The sequence below is a fragment of the Archocentrus centrarchus genome, chromosome 5 (assembly GCF_007364275.1).
Source record: "Archocentrus centrarchus isolate MPI-CPG fArcCen1 chromosome 5, fArcCen1, whole genome shotgun sequence".
Taxonomy (NCBI): domain Eukaryota; kingdom Metazoa; phylum Chordata; class Actinopteri; order Cichliformes; family Cichlidae; genus Archocentrus; species Archocentrus centrarchus.
This window is the reverse complement of record NC_044350.1, coordinates 7,710,298-7,731,340: the sequence shown is the minus strand read 5'-3', so window position 1 is coordinate 7,731,340 and position 21,043 is coordinate 7,710,298. Positions and strand designations below refer to the sequence as shown.

Here is a 21,043-nt window from a genome sequence, read left to right as displayed (position 1 = left end):
TGCAGCCACGACTCTGAGCAGCAGCCTCAACAATGGAGGTGCGGAACATGGTCCATTCGGACTCAATGTCCTCAGCCTCCCTCGGAATGCTGTCGAAGTTCTGCCGGAGGTGGGAGTTGAAGATCTCCCGGACTGGGGCTTCTGCCAGGCGTTCCCAGCGCACCCTCACAATACGTTTATGTGCCAGGTCTGTCCAGCATCTTCCCCCGCCACCTGATCCAACTCACCACCAGGTGGTGATCAGTTGACAGCTCAGCTCCTCTCTTCACCCGAGTGTCCAGAACATACGGCGTAGATCTGATGATACGATTACAAAATCGATCATCGACCTGCGACCTAGGGTGTCCTGGTGCCATGTGCACTTATGGACATCCTTGTGTTCGAACACGGTGTTTGTTATGGACAAACTGTGGTTTGCACAGAAGTCCAATAACAAAACACCATTCGGGTTCAGATCGGGCAGGCCGTTCCTCCCAATCACGCCCCTCCAGGTCTCACTGTCATTGCCCACGTGAGCGTTGAAGTCTCCCAGCAAGACTATGGAGTCACCAGATGGAGCACTCTCCAGCACCCCACCCAGCACTCCAAAAACGGTGGGTACCCTGAACTGTCATTCGGCGCATAAGCGCAAACAACAGTCAGGACCCGTTCCCCAGCCCGAAGGCGCAGGGAAACTACCCTCTCGTCCACCGGTGAAAACTCCGACGTACAGGCAGCAAGCCGGGGGGATACAAGAATACCCACCCCAGCTCGCCGCCTCTCACCGAGGGCAACTCCAGACTGGAACAGAGTCCAGCCCTTCTCCAGGAGACTGGTTCCAGAGCCCAGGCCATGCGTTGAGGTGAGCCCAACTATATCTAGCTGGTATCTCTCAACCTCACGCACTAGCTCAGGCTCCTTCCCCACCAGAGAGGTGACATTCCATGTCCCAATAGCCAGTTTCGATAGCCGGGGATCGGTCCGCCAGGGCCTCCGCCCTCGGCCACCGCCCGACACACACTGCACCCGACCCCTACGACACCACCTCCGGGTGGTGGGCCTGCAGGAGGGCGGGCCCATGTAACCTCTTCGGGCTGCGCCCGGCCAAGCACCACGGACTAATGCCTGGCCACCAGACGCTCTCCCTCGAGCTCCCTCCCCAGGCCTGGCTCCAGGGTGGGGCCCCGGTAACCCTATCCCGGGCAGGGTAAACTGTTCCCTTGTTTTTTCACTCATAAGGGTCTTCTGAACCGCTCTTTGTCTGGACCCTCACCCAGGACCAGTTTGCCATGGGAGACCCTACCAGGGGGACAAGCCCCCAGACAACATAGCTCCTGGGATCACTGGGACACACAAACCCCTCCACCACGATAAGGTGGCGATTCACGGAGGAGCAGTTTAGTTCAGTTTAGTTCAATTCAATTTAATGTGCCAAATCACATCAGTCACCACAAGGCTCTCAAGCGGGAAGGGAAAAACTCCCTTTTAACAGAAAGGAACCTCCAGGAGAACCAGGCTGAGGGAGGGGCAGCCATCTGCCGTGACCGGTTGGGGGTGAGGGGAAGGAGACAGGATAAAAGACATAAGAGAACTAGAGATTAATAATGACTAATGATTAAATGCAGAGTGGTGTAGAAACACAGAGAGTGAAAAGCATCGAGTAAAAAAGAAACACTCAGTGTATCATGGGAACCCCCCTCCCAGCAGTCTAGGCCTATAGCAGCATAACTAAGGGAGGCTTCAGGGTCACCTGATCCAACCCTAACTGTAAGCTTTATCATAAAGGAAAGTTTTAAGCCTCTTAAACATAGAGAGGTTGTCTGTCTCCCAAATCCAAACTGGGAGTTGGTTCCACAGAAGAGGGGCCTGAAAGCTGAAGGCTCTGCCTCCCATTCTACTCTTAAGTATCCGAGGAACCACAAGTAAGCCATTAGGTAAGTAAGTGCTCTACTGGGGTGATATGGAACTATGAGGTCTTTAAGATAAGATGGGGCCTGATTATTCAAGACCTTGTATGTAAGGAGAAGGATTTTAAATTCAATTCTGATTTTAACAGGCAGCCAATGAAGAGAAGCAATATGGGAGAAATATGCTCTCTTTTCCTGTCAGTACTCTAGCTGCAGCTTTTTCGATCAGCTGAAGGCTTTTCAGGGAGCTTTTAGGACAGCTGATAATAATGAATTACAATAGTCCAGCCTAGAAGTAATAAATGTGTGAATTAGCTTTTCAGCATCACTCTGAGACTGGATCTTTCTAATTTTAGAAATACTGCACAAATGCATAAAAGCAGTCCTACATATTTGTTTAATATGTACATCGAAGGCCATATCCTGGTCAAAAATGACTCAAAGACTCCACACAGTGTTACTGGAGGCCAAGGTTATGCCATCCAGAGTATCTGGTTAGACACCATGTTTCTAAGATTTGTAGGGCCGAGTACAATAACTTCAGTTTTATCTGAATTTACAAGCATGAAAATAGAGGTCATCCAAGTCTTTGTGTCTTTAAGACATTCCTGCAGAGTCAACTAATTGGTGTGTGTGTGTGTGTACTCTGGCTTCATGGACAGATAAAGCTGGGTGTCATCTGCATAGCAATAAAAATGTATGCAGTGCTTTCTAATAATACTGTGCTGCCTAAAAGAATCATGTATAATATAAATAGAATTGGTCCCAGCACAGAACCCTGTTGAACTCCATAATTAACCTTAGTGTGTGAGGAACCACAGTATCCAGAGTGGTTATGCAGTGAGGATGTAAAACTACTTAAGAGATAATCAACCTCTGTGGGAGTAAAGTTTAGGTAGCCGCTCTGCACTATGTTGGCACATGGCATTGAAGAAGTTATGAATACTGTCATATTCAAGAAACCAGTTTGAGATTATTTGAGCTTTGTGAGATGGCAAATTATCTTGCTGGAAACAACCATCAGAAGATGGGCACACTGTGGTTATAAAGGTCTGGATATGGTCACAGCAGCAAGACTCAGGTAGGCTGTGGTTTTTAAATGATCCTCACTTGGTACTAAGGGGCCACAAACCACCAGGATGGAGCCATGCTTTCATGTTGTTTATGCCAAGAGATGGTTGAGATGGTCCCAGTAGATCAGCAGTCTCTGAAATACTCAGACCATGTCATATTCAAAGCCACTTAAATCACCTTTCTTCTCTTCTGATGCTTGATTTAAGCTTCAGAAGGTCATCTTGAGCCAGTCTACATGCACTGAGTTGCTGCCATGTGATCGACTGATCACATGAAGTACAGTATGTAAAGCAAAAAGAGTTTGTACAACTCATAGTCAGCATGAAATGATGTTTGGTAATGGTACTTTTTAATTCTTTAACACAGCCTGAACTCTCTTGGGCACCTTTCTTGTCATTTCTTTAAGTAGTTTTCAGGAATAGTTCTCCAGGCTTCAGAAGGACATTCAAAGCTCTTCTTTGGATGTTGGCTGCTTTTTGTTCTGTTCTCTGTCAAGATGATCCCACACTGCTTCAGTGACATTGCAGTCAGGGCTCTGGGGAGGCCAATCCATGACTGATGGTGTTCTATTGTGTATTTTTTTTTTTATCCAGTAATGCTTTTACTGCACTGGCAGCGTATTTGGGATCATTGTCATGCTGAAAAATCAGATGGTATTGTATGCTGGATGAAAATCTGTAACTTCTGTGTTCAAAATTCCATCAGTTTAGACAAGATTTCCAACACCACTAGCATCTGACATGCAGGCCCAAACCATGACAGAGCCTCCACCGTCCTTTACAGAAGGCTGTAGACCAGGGCTCTTCAACTCCAGGCCTCAAGAGCCTCTGTCCTGCAGGTTTTAGATGTGTCTCTGCCTCAACACACCTGAGTCAAATATAGAAGTCATTAGCAGGACTCTGGAGAACTTGACTGCGTACTGAGGAGGTAATTCAGCCATTTGATTCAGGTGTGTTGGATCAGGGACACATCTAAAACCTGCAGGACAGGGGCTCTCGAGGCCTGGAGTTGAAGACCCCTGCTGTAGACACTCCATGTTGGACCGCTCTCCTGACCTCCTTTCTACATATTGACAACAATTGGAAACAAAAATTTCAAATTTGGATTCATCACTCCATCAGACTTGTTGTGACTGATTTTCAGTTCAGTTCTTGTGCGATCTGGCATACCTCAACCTCTTCTGTTTCCCTTCCTTAAGATTGGCCTTTTTAGTATTCAGTTACAAAAATGGAACAAATTATGTTTTTTGTGACAGGCTGCTAGTAAGAAAGCACCTAAAAATATAATTTAAAATTGGTTCTTTGCTAAGTTTTGTATAAACAATGCCAGTTCATCCCTTGAGTTGGGTGCCTTTTTTTTTTTTTTTATTTAAATGTGTGAATGATATATAGGTCAGTAAAAACTTGACCAAAAAATAAATAAAAATCTGAAATCTTTTAGTCAACATGTTGCTCTGTGGGGTCATCTAACATTTGTTTCCTCTCAGGTGTCTGCTAGGACGGCCCTGCAGTGGTGTGAGGAAATAGGAGCAGAGTACTTTGAAGGAAGCGCCAAAGAAGATCTGGATGTAGAGAAGCCGTTTATGAGAGCAGCTCAGCGCGGCTTACAACAGGTGATTCGGCTCCTTTTGTTTGCTTTTAAGACCCAAAAAGACACAGAATCTCTTTAACATGTTTATTTTTTATTTTTTTGATGATAAAAGATACATTACTCCCTACAGTACAAAAAACACACGTTGGAAAATACAGGACATTTCCAGATAACCTGCAAACAGCCGAGAGAAACTCGCAACACCTGCGAGTGCTGAGAGGAGCACTCGTCCCTGTGTGGGAGGGGAAAGTTCAGAAAGACCTCGGCACTGCTGATGATGACCTATCTAACGAGGGTGCAAAAATAGTGACCCGGCAAAGGTACTGTGGAAGGAAAGGACACAATTGTATACCACATGGAGAGAGGAACAAACTCATTAAATGTTTTTTCTTTTTTTTTTTTTCCTTTTTTTTTTTTTCTGAGAACCTTCAGCTTATGGTCTAACTTAAGGCATCACTACTAAAATACACTGCTTTTGCATGCATGTCTAGTTTTGTTCAACAGACACACTGACACGCACAAAATTATGAATGCATATGAAGAGAGTTCATTTCTAGAAAGAAATCGGGAGAAATCACAAACAGAACCCGAGGTACGAACCAGAGAAAAAGCGGCAAACCTGGGCTCTCATCTTCCTGGCCGTTACCATCACAACTGTATCCGCCCTTACAAAGTAGATATACACTCATGTCCAGTCAGAAACCACCTCCCTGTACAAGTTTTGTATTGTAATGAACCTAGCAGTGATTCAGACTCCTACAGTGAATCAGCTTGACAGAAGCAAATTAGAACAATCAGGGAGACTATATATATTTATATATATACGTTTCTTTTATAAGTAAAGACACAAAAGGCAATCAAGAGATGACCAACATGTAAAAACAGTTTGTTACAGGTAATTATATAAAAGGCCAAGATGTTTTTTTTTTTGTTTGTTTGGTTTTTTTTTTATTCTTCCTCTATGAACTAATTTACAAGTGAGTACACTCCGGCTGTGTAAGACATCCCCATTCAAAGACATGAGTTTCACATGTCACAGTTAGCTTGCACACCATCTGTATGGAATACAGAGCTGTGGAAGGGAAAAAAAAAAATATATATATATATAATTAAATGGATTCACATACATCAATAGGGTAGGGAAAATAAGTCCACTAACAATTTGCCAGTCTAAAAATTAAAGAGGTGAGACACCACATTCGTGAGCATTAAAAAGCGTAGAACTGATTGGGATATTTGAGGAGGGGGGGGAGGTAGGCAAAGATCTGATGTTGGTCTTTTCTAATTCCCTCCCCCCTGTGAAATTCCATGTTTGGCAAACGAAGCAACAAAAGCGTCGAGTAGTAAACAAAGTAAAAACTCTCCTCTCCCTGGGTCCACATCAAAAGTTCCCTTCAGTCCTATAACCTCTGCGGTTCTACTTGGAACAAATACTAAAAGTCTCTCGCTTTCATTTCCATCTGTTAACAACAACAACAACATACAACCAACTGAAGATTTTTTTTTTTTTTTTAAAAATATAGTGGCAACCTCAACACAGCCACATCTTCCCATGAACACAAATTAGCGGGATGATAAACAACAGTTTAAAAAAAGTGATGTATCTTTTTTTTTTTTTTTTTTTTAAAAATGCACACAACATTACACATACACACAGGAGGGAAAACAAAAAGCTTAAAAAATACAAAAATAAACTACACAAAAGATCTTCTGCATCATTGCTTGCTAATTTTTTGGGAAGATTTTTTTTTTTTTTTTTTTCCGTGTGTGCTGCAAGTCTCAGTCCTAGCAAAGTCTGTCATTCATTCTCTACAAATCTCTTTCCTTTGCCATTCTTCAACATGTTGGCCACCAGTCCTCATCTTGGGGTAAAAAGGGCACAGTGATGACATTACCAGGAGACTGGAGTCCAGTACGATGACTGTACAGACTTGGTTCTCAATGAAGCAAATTAATTTTGAGCAAAAAAATAAAATAAAATAAAATAAAAATGATGTCCTCGTTCATGGAGGACAAGTGCTTTATTTGTTTCCATACCGATTTTTTTTCCTTTCATCTATACTAATGCTTCCACAGCCTTTTTTCAACACTGTACATCATTTCATGTAGTCTCTCTCTACGCCCCTCCCCCAGAATTCACAAAAAGAAAAAAGAAAAAAAGAGGGGTAACATTGCGCTCAGGCTGGCTCCCAGTTTGTGAAAGATGTAAATGATGTAAATGCTTCTCTATACTGTTCAACTACTGAAATAAGTCAAAAATAGGTGTTAAAAGGATGGAAGGGGATGTGACTGAAAAAGATAATGTGCTTCTAGGTTTGTGTTGCTCTAAAAATAGCACGGCCAACAGAACGAGGAGGAAGGAGGGTTTTATCTACAGAAACATCTCTCAGATTGACTTTCATCTCGGCTTCATACGGTTGTTCTGCCTCCATTGCTGTCTTGGTCTGAGACGTGGGGGAGGATGGAGGATGAGATTAGGATGAGGATGAGACGGGGTGAAGGTCAGTCTTCCTGATTAAAAAGACAGCGAGTTGGGGGAAAGGAGGGAAAAAAAAAGAAAAAAAAAAAAAGGACAAAAGACTGGGAGGGGCCTTTGGGCAACCTCACTGGTCCGTCCTTGCTTTCTTTGGACCAGTAGACTTACTGCAGGAGAACACATAAAACCAGAATAAATGCTGGATGTTTTATTCATCAGTGACATGTTCCTGTGTGCGTGATATGAAACATGAATACTGTACTTACGCATCAGGAGAGGTGCCGGGTCTCTTAGGGGCCGGTTTTGCAGAAGAAGCATCTTTGCCAGATTCTACAAAGCATTAAAGTAGAGACAGTGAATCCATTAACTGCAGACTCAGTAATATAAAAGTATTTTTAATATTTAAGAATGAATATGTGCGCTCACCTTGCAGCCATCGAACTTGGGTGGCAGGACCGTAGCCCTTCTCGTTGCGGGCGGCAATGCGGAAGATGATAGCTGGCTTGGTGGTGTAGTCAATGTGGGCATTGGAGAGGCTGGACGACTGCACCAAGCAAGATGGGTTGGGTCCACAATACACACGCATGAAGGCTAGCTGGGCTGGGGTGGAAGCCTTGGCTTCAGCTGTCTGGTTACTCTGGATGGCCAGGTAAACAGAGTACTCAATGATCTTCCCTGACGTCACCGAGGGTGGCTCCCAGGTTAGGTGGGCACCATCTGGGCTCTGGGAGGGTACAGCGAATAGATGCTACTCAGTGGCTGAAACCACAGCTCTTGTGATCACATTTGGATCACGTAAAATCTACAATGCAGCAAAAGGTTTTTTTTTGTGTTTGTTTGTTTTATTTACCTTGCTGATTTTGATGGCGCAAGGTGCCCCTGGGAAGCCTGGTAGGCAAGTCTTGAAAGCAGAAATCTCTGAGAAAGCTCCACGACCACAAGCGTTGATTCCAGCAACACGGAACTTATAAGCTGTTCCGGGCTGCAGCTCCATTTTCTTCATCTGACTGTAGTCTGGTATGACGCCAGAGTCGTCCTACCAAACAAACAAATAAAAATAAGCAATTAGAGATGAACCTTGTAATACATATCAATATAATTAAGCAAGAAAAGGCTCCCTGAGACGACTTACATCTCCTTGAGAATCATCTCCTGGCACATAGTAGTGTGTGACAACCATATTTGTCACTTTAACAATCCCAACATCAAACCACTGGTTCTCTTTTTTTACAACAGGCTTCACTGGAGCTGGCTGAGGGGCTTGCTTCTGTATGGAAACAAAAGTCACAGTCAACAATAAGTGACTCCTTTCCTCTCTTCAACTTGACTGAACCAATCAGATGTCGAATAGCACCAAAATTACTCACCTCTCCCTCAATGCCATTGGCAACCTCTGCTAGAGTGGCTGCTGCTTGCAGCTTGGCTGGACTTGCCACAGATACAGAGGGTGCAAATGTACTCGATGGAGCAAGTGCTGTGTAATTTGAAGAGCAATACAAAAAGAAATCAGTCTGCTGTAGAAAAAAAAAAGAAACAACATCCGAAGAAATTATAAAAAGCACAAAAACGTACTTTCAGCAGTGGTACGTGGCAGGAGAGAAGCCACAGCACTGGTGACTGTGGCCGCCATTTCGTTGTGTCCATTACTCTCAACAGAGGGGTCGTTGAGACTGTCAGCAGGAGCGAGACCTTCGGTGGGCAAACTTGTGTCCACCGTGGCCTGCTGGGCTGCAGCCTGAGCCTCCTGCAGCTGCTGCTGCTGTTGGACCAGTGCCGCAAGCTCTTGCTGGGTCAGCATGATGGGGATGTTGGTGGGTTGCTGGCTCTCTCCAGCAGCATCACCTTCATCTGTATGTTACAAGTTTTTAAGAATTGCAAAATCATAGAGGCTGCAGGACTACACATCTACAGGAATGGTTTTGCTGAGAAATATCCTAACTGTTTGGCAGTAAATGATCATCTTTCCATGCCTCCTCCCCCCATAAGTACAGCTCAGCCCTTGATCTTCGGCTATGCTATGTTTCAAAATAAAAGCAAAAGCAAAACCAAGCGTGTGTACACAAAACCGTGCTTCTACTCACTCATTACGGCTTGCTGAGCTGCCTGGAGAACAGCCTGGATAGCGAGGGCCTGGGCTTCCTCAGTGGCCGCTGCCTGGGCAGCTGCCTCTGCTGCTGCAGTCACTGCCAGTTCCTCATCCGACAGCCCCGTCACCATTAGTGTAGCTCCCTGGCCCTCAGACATCAGCTCCGAAGGAAGGTTCAAGGCTGTCGCTGCTGCTGCTTCTCCCTTGATAACAGATTAAAGAGGTTCCATCAAATAATGCAAAAAATAAAATAAAAAATGCATGACTGGAAAGAATTTCAAAATGAAAGGCCACACTGGCTTTGTCTGCCTTTACACTTTATTCACCTCTGCTTGCGTCTCCATTGCAGTGGTTCCTTCCTCAGCAGGTGCAGCTTCTGCTGATGCTGCCTCATCAGTTTGCATGGGTTCCTCTGTGGAGCTGGCAGCAGTGCTTACTCCCTCTGTGATTGATGAGATCGACTAGAGGGGAAACAGAGAAATCATGGCCCACAATGAAAAAGGAGCATTTTGGAAATGACATTCCCCTTACATTTTGGTACACTGTATGCAGCTATAGCAGCTCCTGTAGGTGTAATGTGTAGGTGGCCCGGTACTTTTGCCTGTTCAGTGTATCAAATTTAGAAATACAGCTCTAACATGGACATCTACTAAGATTAGTTTTACCACCATCACCCACTGATCGTGTTTAGGCAAGGTGCTACTTCTGATAGGCACAGTGTGGTATTCTTACAGGCACCGAGGGTCCGGGGGCTGGTGTAGACTGAGTGACAGTAGTGACAGCCCTGCCCTGGGTGGTACCAGTTGTTGTTGTGGTGGAGGCCTCTTCTGTGCTGCTGGCACCTTCTGCCCCTTCTTCTGTCTGCTGGGCTGCTAATGAGACATAGTAGCATAATTTGAGCTTGATGTTTAAACAACGAACCACTTTTACTTCTTAGATACAACACAAGCAACAACCGTGTGGGATTTAGATGCAATTCTAAGAAAGACTTTAAACAAGAACAATTTTTAAAAAGGGTAGAAGACATCAACTGTAACGGTGTAGGAAAAAAAAAAAAAAAAAAATCACTTCATTTGCTGTTAATTACAAAAATTGTATGCATATGTTTACATACCCGTGCCTTCACCTGTCTCCATGCTGCAAGTGGCAGTTGTGGCTGTGTTGGTGGTCCCTGTCTCATGTGTTTCACAGGGGGGGTTGGAACAAACCCTCTGGACCAAGCCTGTTGTTGTGCTGGTCTGGTCTCCTCCCATGTTGGAGGTGGCTGTGGACGGAGTGTTGGTGGTCCCCGTCTCGTGGGTTTCGCAGGGTGGATTAGAGCACACGCTCTGCACGGTGTCTGTCTGGTTTGCGTTCATGCTGGATGAAGCTTGGGTGGCGGTGTTGGTGGTGCCTGTCACATGGGTCTCACAGGGCGGGTTGGAGCACACCTGCTGGACCCCTCCCATATTAGATGTCGCCGTGGTAGCTGTGTTTGTTGTCCCAGTTTCATGAGTCTCACACGGTGGGTTGGAGCACACACGTAGCGCAGACATGTTTGAAGTAGCAGTTGTGGCTGTGTTGGTCGTTCCGGTCTCATGGGTTTCGCAGGGTGGGTTCGAGCAGACCTGTCCTGCACCAATTGTAGCTGAGGAAGTGGTGGCTGTGTTGGTGGTTCCGGTTTCGTGGGTTTCACATGGTGGATTTGAGCACACCTGCCCAGCTCCAATTGCTGCAGACGAAGTGGTGGCTGTGTTGGTGGTTCCGGTTTCATGGGTTTCGCATGGTGGGTTAGAGCAGACCTGCCCTGCACCAATTGTTGCGGAAGAGGTGGTGGCTGTGTTAGTAGTTCCCGTTTCGTGGGTCTCACAGGGCGGATTAGAGCAGACCAGGGTGACAGTCCCAGAGCTCTCTCCAGCTGCTCCAGCTTCAGTGGAGGTGGGCTGCTCAGAGGTTGGTGAAGCCAGGATGGACACGGGTAGATCTTGTACTGGCTGAGCCTCTACACCACTGGGAGTTGTGATCAGAGTCACCTGGGTGGGCTGATTCTGGGGAAAGCAAAGATATGTCACAAATCTTAAAGGCAAATGGTATGTTACATGGTCAAAAACAGAATAACTTTGACTCTCCAAAAATTTATAAGGAGCATCTCTGGGAATTTTCTGCGATTACAAAAATAAGCACCAACATCTTCACATTTGGTCTTTTTCATTAAGTTGTAACAAAGCAATTAAAGCATACGACACTGCCAGAGCTTCATAACCTGATGACCCGAATACAAAATGTTACAAATTGATTAAATCTGGGTTGCTGGGTCTTACCTGCACTGTCATAGTAGATGAGGGCAGTGCGGAGGAAGAAGTCAGGCTAGTCTGAGCAGCTGAAACTGTAATGGCAGCTGGGCTGATGACCTGGCTGGACAGGGTAGCAATGGTTCCCAGTGTGGTGATGGGAGTAACGAGAGAGGCCGTGGAACTGTCAACTGTGCCTCCTGCCAGGCTGGTAGAAACAGTACCAGTGACTGTGCCGAGAGTGGTGACACCTGGAGGAAGTGCACATTCAAAGATGAAACCAGAGAAAGAAAAAAAAAGAAAAAAAGTTAACATATTTACATTATCCAATAATTAAGTTTTTCTTACCTGTAGTCCCCTTGACAACCAGAGTTGTGACAGTAGGCTTAACAGCAGACACTGTCACTGGTGTAACGAGGCGAACACCACCCACTGTGCTCATGGGAACAGTGCGTAAAATAGTGCCGGGTTGCCCAGGAGCACCCTTCAAAACCACCTAGAGACAGAAGATTTAGGCTAAATAGGCAGCACAGTAAACTCAATATGTACAAAGACTGCTGCGCAAACAGAGCCAATTTACCTGTGTCAGTCCCTGCTGGCCGGCTGCAGTGGCAAGTTTGGGAACTGCAGTGATGATTTTCCCAGGAGTTCCTGTCGTCATTACCTTTGTGGTAAGGATTGTGATAGGTGTTTTCATGCCTGCACTGCTTGTTACACCTGCAAAGAGAAACACAAGCATGAATAAAATCATTCTCCATCAGATCATGACTGACTAATCACTATCCTAAACCTATTGCTGATTTACACAGCAAATGTCAAAAGGTTTAACATTAAGAAGACACTGTTTTCTTTAATATCTAAGAACTCCATGAATATAACTTTAGCCCCATTTTGTAGTACTGATCTTAATTATTTAATTCTGCAAACTTGAATGAAAACAGACCTGTAGCTCCAGGCTGGGTCATGATTGCTGACATGGGGATAGTCTTAATGATGGTGGTGCCCTGCTTAGTGGTAGTAGGAGAGACTCCGCTGATGTTGAGGATAGTGGGCTTGTTTCCTGTGCCTCCAGCCTGGGAGGTGGTGATGATGGTTGTGGGTTTGCCATCTGCAGAAGTCACCAGCTTCAGGATTGTGCCAGCTGGGAGTGGACCCTTTGTCTGGAAAGAGAGGTGCATGTTATGCAAATTATTTGGGGAAAGACACGTGGTGCCTGTCTCAGGAGTTTTAAGCTACCTCCTGTTTTTTCCTGCACTCATGCAGATAGCTGACCTGTATGATCTGTGTGAGAGGGTTAGTGGAAGCCTGGCCTGTGACAGCTGATGTCTGCACTGGCTTGGTTTGTACCACAGACATCATCTTGCCAAGGTTGGAGATCTGCCGACATAGAAGAGAGACTCAAGTTCATGAGTCACCAGAAAACATCGGACAGTACAGGGAGGTCAGCCGGAAGCTCGACCACTAAACTCGTGGCTCTACGGTTCATTCCAGCCCTAACTGACCGACAGTCATGCAGATCACTAACATGCTCCCTGTTTCCTCCAACAGTCACTGTAGGCCAACTTTTACACCCTCTCTATTGGCTCAAAATGACAATGTCACCATCATGTGACCAATCAATACACACACACACCGAGTGCAAGGAAGCAATTTACAGAATCCAGGTTTACAGCATGCCTGTGAAAGCACCAAGGGTGCTCTCAAGAAGAGTTGCAGTATTGCATTATGCTACAGAATTTGTGTTTTCTTACCAGAGTGCCACTGCTGCCCATAGTGAGTGGGCTCTTGACCAGGGTGATGGTCTTGGTGACTCCTCCAACCACAGTGGTCACCACCTGAGCCTGCTGGGCCACTGTGACTGCACCAGACTTATGCACAGTGATAATGGGTCTGGTGGTAGTGGTGGGAGAGGATGCAGTTGCTGTGCCCACCTGGGCTGCAGCAGTCTTCAACATCCGGGTGGCCGGGTTACTGACCTACAAGTGCAAATTTATCATCACGAGTGACTGGTGATAGAAGCGGCACGATGTTGGAAATGAGAATGTTTATTGCAATGTGTACCATGACTGGAGAAGCCACTTTCACTGTGGTTGTGCTGGGGGAAACTGCAACTGTTTTGAGAATGGTGGCACCTGCAGGAACATTGAGGACAGTTCCTGCAGAAGAGGGCGGGATCTTCTGTGTTGCTGCAGCTGCAGCAGCTAAAGCTGCCATGCCACTCATCTGAGGGCTGCTCCCAATTGGCTAAAAGTTGAAAAACAAAAAACTGTTAAACATTTGTTGGTCTAGCAGTGAACTTTACAGCAAATCAATATGATAAAATATTTGTATGAAATTGCTCTTACCGATCCTTGGGTGGTCTGTGCGGGCACTACCATTCGAACACCTGGAGGAAGGGATGTCACAGTGACAGGGGATTTCCCTGGCTGGCTGGGACGAACTGTGACAACAGACGTGCCTGTTGCAGCCTGCTGAGCTGCAACCTTTAAAACTGCTGTAAAACAATTGAACCAAGTGATTTACACCTTGTGAATTTGGGTTCTTGCAGTTGCAGAGCTTGTGTGTGGTACAAACGATGCACATGTGTAATACCTGTCTGTGGTAAGCTTTGAGCCGAGGGAGCTGCAGCAGCCGGCGCAGGGCTCTTTGGAGAGTTAACGGGCTGCGATGGGGTTGCACTCATGGCTGGGGAGGCTGCAGCTGGAGTTGCAGGGATGTCATACTTCTGCAGCTGCAGCAAGTATGTGTCAGCTGTGGAGACTGCACCCCAACTCACCTCCAGAGAGTTTGTGTTGGCACGGACTAACTGCACCCTGGCAGGGGCATGCGGCCGCTCTGGGGGGGAAAGAGAGCGAAATTTACAATACTATTTGACAACCAGCTCTCATCTTCAACTACACTCATGTTACACTGCACCTACCTGTTTCCAGGTACCACAGATCTTTACAACACACTTGGTTGTTCCAAGCTTTACGATAACCATCACGGCCACTCCATACATAAAGTCTAGAATTGATAGCCACGGCACAGTGGCCGGCACGGGCCCTGGGGATGTTGTCTTCAAGAGTATCCATCAACACAGTTTCCCAACACATGGTGTCTGCAGAAAAATTACACAAAAATTAAGACTGAGTGAACTACACAGTACCAGTCCTTTTCATATAAAATCTATTCTAATGAGAACAAAGTTAGACTAACCGAGATTTAAGCAGGCGAGCGTGTTTGTGCATTTCCACTCTTTTTCATGTGTGGCCACTTTGACGTCATCCATTACCAAAGGAACCCATCCTCCAAAAACATACATCCTGCACAGTGAGAAAATGAGTTCACACTTTGACCTTTTACCAAGCACATTGCTTTCCATGGGGAATTTCAACAGTGACTAAAATGAAAATTCAGTGTGTTTGTTTTCAAATGTGCAGCAGTCATCTCACTTGTTTGTGATGGTGGTGGCAGAGTGAAGACTTCGGGGAAGTGGCGCTGTGCCGCTTACCAATGGTTTGTTCCATGTCAGGGTATCTGGAGGAAATGATAAGCAGTAGGACATTAAAACACACACACACACACACACACACACACACACACACACACACACACACACACACACACACACACACACACACACACACACACACACACACAAAGGTAATCTATTGTTAAATGCAAACAGATGAAATACCTCATGTACAGAAAACTCACAATTTCCTATATTGCTTCTTTAACTGTGAAATGCTCAATACCATTTGTTCTGATACTGTGTGAAAAGCAGCACAGTCTCTGGAGGCTGACAGCAGGGCATTTGTAATTTTAGTGCTGTTACTTTTCCATTTACACTTCATAAAACATACCGATATCGAGTGTCCATAGATCTCCAAGACGACAGCCACTCATTCCTCCATAGATTATTAGGCGAGACTTCCTGGTTGTCTTGTCTGTGTATACCACAGCAGTGTGGCTCTCACGAGGAGGAGGCAGAACTCCATATGTGATTGGAATATCCCATCCAACCACACTGGAACCCGCACGAAGCTCGAGTGTGTATAGATCATTCAGATATCTGATAAATAAAAACACAGTCACACTCATGTTGGTGGTTGAAACTGAATCTTAAGCAGTCCTGAGAAACAGCACTCCACTGATAACTGTTCAGAAAACCTCTGTACCTGGGAATGTTGTTTTTTGGATCCTCACTGTCATTGGCAAGTCCACCAAAGAGGTAGCATTTGTTGCCAACCAGTGAAAAGCTGTGGCCAAGACGAGGGCAAGGAGGGGGGCCGTTCTTCGGGTTTTTTGCTTTCAATTTTTTCCATTCCCATCTGCTGGCCTGTAGCAAAAACCACAGTGAGAAATTATCAGCTGACAGATCACAGCAGAAGCTGTAACTACCAAGTCATAAGTTGACCCCCATTCCTTGTTCCATGTAAAAATAAGGACAGATTTAGCATCACATCTATGACTCAAACCATACATACTTCCCCCCAAATAAGCCCATATTTATCCCAGTGACTGAAAATCCATCCGGGATTTGGCTGACAAAAACTTCTGAGATATTGCTTCCTGACATCCCTTCACCAGAAACATATTTATAACTTTACACACAGGAGAATAAAAACACTTGAGAACTTGTCAGGATTGGTAAATAAAATTTAGTGAACCTAAATATACTTGAAGAGCAGAACTTGAATTAACTGGAATCAAATTTGATCAGTAAGCTCTTCTACACTCTACAGCTGAGGACTGAGCACACTCAGAAACTTATGTTACATGGGATTTAATTTTAATTAATAGTTCATATAGTCCAGGAAGCATAAACTATAAGATGGGTGAAAACTAACTTTGCAGTGCACTTTGGGTTTTTTTTTGTATTAGTCATCTCTGATGCAGACAAGAGGAAATATAGCATGTGTGATGTCAAGTTGATAGAGACGCTGCAGCACGATGACCTGCATATGAACCCTGCTTTGTAAACATCTTATCTCTGGAAATTCTGACCTTGACACCAGCTATATATTACTGATAGAGATGCATTAAGCACTTAGTTTCTAAGCATTTATTATACTGACAAGCAAACTCAATAGTAAAACCTGGGTTATTTTTCACTGAAAGATTACCTGTAGTTCATAAAGATCGTTGCTGTACTTTCCATACTCCACCATTCCCCCAAACACCAGCAACCGCGTGCCATCACAGACAAAACCATATGCAGCACAACCAGGAGGTATATCACCACGGACTGCTGGGATAAACCACTGGTTTGTTGCTAAAAAAAAAATTTTTAAAAATTAAAACACAGCAACAGAGGACAACAGAAGGGTTATTTTAATTCTAATTAGAATTAATAATAAAGTTTATGCTACCTCCCCAATAAGGCTTAAAACAACCCTCCATTTATTTTTGGAACACAAACTTAAACATAAACACAACTGCTGAGGCTGCCTGTCCTTATTGGTTTATATGCAGGAAACTGGGGCAGAGGATATACTTAAACCAACCAGCATCATCCATTTTATTTTAGCCCGCCTTTTTTAACGTGCATTAAAATCCTTCTCCGTGAGGGGGGGCTAGAATTTGTTTGGCCTGTCGAGGCCTTCAAAGCTGTTTAGTTTTGCGCATCACAAATATACACAACTGAAGCGTTTTAGATGAAAAACACATAAAAGTACTCTGCATATCCTCGTTAATATTTGAATATTTTTAAAAAGAAAATATGCTTTCTACAGAAAGTAAAGTTATTTATACAAAGTTAGTCTTACCGGTGTTGTATACATGCAACTCATCCACAATTCCTTCGTTTCCACCGCCAAAAACAACCATAAGTTCCTTTATAGCCACAGCTCTGTGTCCATGTCTGGGCCGGGGAACAGGACCGGACCACCCGAGGACCCGTTTCCATCGCGGCTGCAGAACCGACGCCGTGGTCCCAGATACCGCGGAGCCAGGGGCAGACATGACTTCTACCAAAATGAATGATAAAGACGCAATCATCATATTTTCTTGAACAAACAAACCTATTATTTCTACATCAAACTTATGAAAATGCTACAACAGTTAATAGCCTTGAACTACAGCTAACTTTACAGCTACCGGTTAGCTTTGGGTAATGAACACTATCAAAAAAAAGGAAAGGAAAAAAAAACAACAACAAAAAGCTATATTTGCATAAAACCTTTAGAGCAGCATCTGCTCTATAATCAACGCTGTATATGTGTTGAGAAATATAGTAAATCGTGCCGTTATCTAAGTTTGTTATTAGTTGTTTCTAACCATTGAATTCAATCCATGGAAGCCGCCATCTTGCAGCCAAACAAACACCCGCTAACGCTACTGCCCATCTGAAAAATGGCGGAAGCGAACGAAAAATAAAAATTCATGACAGCTAACTTATTACACCAGCAAAAAGAATACTTCACCATCAATACAACTTCAGCGGATCATTATAAGTATCGGTCCGCAAAACATTACACAGCTGTAGCACTGATTTATCCGCTGCAGTAATCGTTAGCAACAGTCGGCTATTTTCATGCCTCTCTGGGAGTCGCCATATTGTAGCTAACAAGTTTAGCATTCTTTGCAACCGCTTTAACGCATTTTTAACGTTATACGATAGCCAAAGCTTATGCTAACAGTTGCAAGTACTGTGGAGCTAAGCGTTCAATACCCATCGAATGATTTCCTTAGATTTCCAACATTTTAAAGTTGCAATCGCAGCATTCAAATTCTCCTGTTAGCCGTACGCCGTTAGCGCTAGCGGCTAGCTGCTCAACCTAATTTGCTCGAGCTAACGGCGTTAGCAAGCATCTGTCAAAGCGCTGCCAAATTTCTCAATTAAATTCAAGGTAATTCAAATTTTTTTTTCAATGCATAATTTACCTGATAAAAACGCAGGCTCAGCAACACTCTTAAAACACAGCTAAATTGAGTTAAACAGCATAAACACAGTGTTATTATGTTTCATGCCGTCTCTGGAAGCAGCCATCTTTTCAACAATCGGCCTAATTCTACAGCTCCCACAAGAAAAATGGCCGGGCGGTTTGCTACAACAAAACACAACAGACCGAAAAAGGCACGCATATTTCAGAATTGTACTCACTTATTTCGATGCAGTAATTGCAAAAACACAGGTATGTGCTCTAATCTTGCGGCAATAATCCAGATTCATTCGATTTGTGGAGAAGTATTTCCTCTCATGCCTGCCTGGAAGCTGCCATCTTCTTGACAACCAGAGGCGGAGGAAAATGGAAGAGAGTTGGCGTCACCCAAAGTAAACATGGCGACAAGGACCCGCTCGCTATCGTTTCGGAGGAAAACGTATTTACAATTTTCTATATTTGCCACTGTGAGTGTCTGAATTATGCAGTGTATAGCGGTGTACTTTCACGAACAAGCGAAATCGATATAAAGTTAACACATTACGAGTTTGCCCAAATTACAACAAGTTGTGTTATAGGAGTTGGGTTATTGTCCCCTACTAAAGATGGCGACATCCGTACCGAATCTCCTTTTATTTTATTTTTGCGTGCGATACAGATTTTATTCTCCTTTAAACTTACTTGAATATACCCACACATTCTCAACAATGGTGCAGGGCCAAGAATTTACACATATTGCGCTCGGACATATTAATGTTGACACGCCCACGTCGACCATTAGCGCGCCCTCCACTGACGCAAACAATGTACTACTACAGTGACTACTACAGAACCTTCAGCATGAAAGAAATAAATTAATTTTAAAAACGTGCCTATTTTTTTTTTTTTTAAACATGCCGGTTTTGACACAATATGTTTAGCCACATTCTCGGATGTCAGCCTGAAAAGTCAAGAAGATGCTCTAAAATGTGAAATGTACACTCCACATAACAGTCTAAATGTAGATTGAGTTAACAGAAAATAAAGAAATAAAGATTGTGAAATTTGACTGACACTGTAAAAAAGACCAGATGATGTTTAGAAAAACTTGGATTTAAAAAATTAAAATATATACACAGCCCTATGCTAAAGTCTTAAGACAGCCTTAAATTTTTTATATTTTGGTAGGAAAATGTTAAATTGGAACAGAGACATGAAAGCATATGTGGAAATATAGCATATAAAGCAAAAACAGAGTCTATACTACTCTGACCAGCTTGAAAGTCAATTTTTGGTATGACCCCTTTTATTCTTCAGCACAATCTGAACTCTTAGGCAGCTTTCTGGTCATTTCTTTATCTAGTCTTCAGGAATAGTTCTCCGGGCTTCGTGAAGGACATTCGAAGCTCTTCTTTGAAGTGATGTGATGGTACACTTTTGTGACAGCGCCATGACTTTTGTCCTCCACTTGTCCAGTTTCCTTCATTTTTTAAGAGCACACTGCACACCAGGTTTTGGCAGTTTTCAGCTGATAGCTCTTTCAACTAAATAAATGGCAACAAATTATGTGTTTTTGTGACAGGTTTTTAGTAACAAAGAGCCTAAAGATACAATTTAAAATTGGTTCTTTGCTAAGTTGTCTGTTATGTGTAGATACAACACTGATTCATGCACTGAGTTAGGTGCCTTTTTATGCTTGATTGATTTATAGGTCAGTGTTTAGTGGCTTAACAAACAAACATTCCTCTTAAATTGGTCAGGTACAAGGACTGGACTGGAAATGAGTGAAAAAGCAGCCAATGTCCAAAGAAAAACTTTGAAAGTCCTTCAGAAAGCCTGAAGAACTGTTGCCCAAGACCACTTTAAATGTCTGGGTCTATGGAAGGAAAATATAAAATGAGTGGTGGTTCAAGACCTTTGCACAGCAGTGTAGTTTAACAGACTAGTCCAAGATTTCAGTGTAGCCAGCCATGGAAAAAAGTGACTATCAGCTGCAGGTTTAATTTGGTGCTACAAGGATAGTAAGATTATGGGGCTTTAACATTTTCTGATAGGACTGCAATGCTGTAGACCTAAAATTCCTGTCTGCAAATATATATTTTTTCTCATTATCAGACTACATTATCATCCATTAACTGGTTGACAGTAATGTGATCGATCTGTATTCTGTCACACCATAGCTTTATATCTGCTCCAAGTGAGACACTTGCATGTACCTTGAAAGCCATAGGTTCATGGTAACTAAACATGACCTCTGACCTTCTTCTCCAGTCTTTTTGTATAAAAGTAGCTGTCCTTTGTTGCAGTACTACTTTAGTCCATTAGATGTCAGACTTGCACCACTGATTTTGCTCCTCCATCAAGGTGCCATGAGGTGAGTTTTCAGTATCTGTCTGTCTGACTGTCTGCAACATTAAACAAAAACTACAAAGCTGAATTTGACGAGACTTAAATTTAAGTGCAGATCTTACTTTCTGTGAACTTGTGAAACATTGCATTGGCCTTGGCAGAAGGAGTGCCATCCTTTGTTGTAACAGAGACAAAGAAGAAGAGTTTGGGCCATATGATTTATATGTGTGTTTACATCACTGCTGTCACTTCGCCAAAATTAAAACTAAAAAAAAAGAAAGAAAGAAAGCACAAACAAATGAAATAAGCCACTTCTATATGCAGTACTGTCTCAAGCCACCACTCATTTCTTTGTATTTTGTTTCCAGTGAGCAAAACCTTTATACTTTTTTAAAGTGGTCTTGAGCAACAGTTCTTCAGGCTTTCTGAGGGTCTTTCAAAGTTTTTCTTTGTACATTGGCTGC

At 43.7% G+C, this 21,043-nt stretch overlaps 1 protein-coding gene across 2 annotated transcripts; it reads right to left on the bottom strand.

Moving 5' to 3' along the window:
* Positions 1–4,624: 4,624 nt before the first annotated feature.
* LOC115780094 (host cell factor 1-like) lies at positions 4,625–18,059 on the bottom strand. Of its 2 annotated transcripts, none has more exons than XM_030729075.1 (28): positions 18,041–18,059; positions 17,136–17,336; positions 16,494–16,642; positions 15,546–15,706; positions 15,231–15,439; positions 14,817–14,901; positions 14,581–14,687; positions 14,303–14,482; positions 13,975–14,217; positions 13,728–13,876; positions 13,444–13,626; positions 13,134–13,358; positions 12,655–12,759; positions 12,326–12,542; positions 11,963–12,099; positions 11,731–11,878; positions 11,413–11,633; positions 10,227–11,139; positions 9,845–9,984; positions 9,439–9,573; positions 9,108–9,315; positions 8,599–8,874; positions 8,394–8,500; positions 8,159–8,293; positions 7,877–8,062; positions 7,453–7,750; positions 7,293–7,356; positions 4,625–7,193 (listed from the first exon to the last, which is right to left on the bottom strand). In XM_030729075.1, the coding sequence occupies exons 1-28, from the start codon at positions 18,042–18,044 to the stop codon at positions 7,154–7,156; spliced, it is 5,226 nt and encodes a 1,741-aa protein (XP_030584935.1). In that variant the 5' UTR covers positions 18,045–18,059; the 3' UTR covers positions 4,625–7,153. The 2 variants fall into 2 exon arrangements, with proteins under 2 accessions (XP_030584935.1, XP_030584936.1); XM_030729076.1 differs by having other exon boundaries at positions 13,728–13,873.
* Positions 18,060–21,043: the final 2,984 nt, after the last annotated feature.

Excerpts from the sequence above, each read along its gene's own strand:
- LOC115780094 (XM_030729075.1), bottom strand. Across the intron at positions 15,440-15,545 it reads CCAAAAAACAACATTCCCAG|ATATCTGAATGATCTATACA; the intron begins GTACAGAGGTTT and ends TTTATTTATCAG. Across the intron at positions 11,634-11,730 it reads GGTTGTCAAGGGGACTACAG|GTGTCACCACTCTCGGCACA; the intron begins GTAAGAAAAACT and ends CACTTCCTCCAG.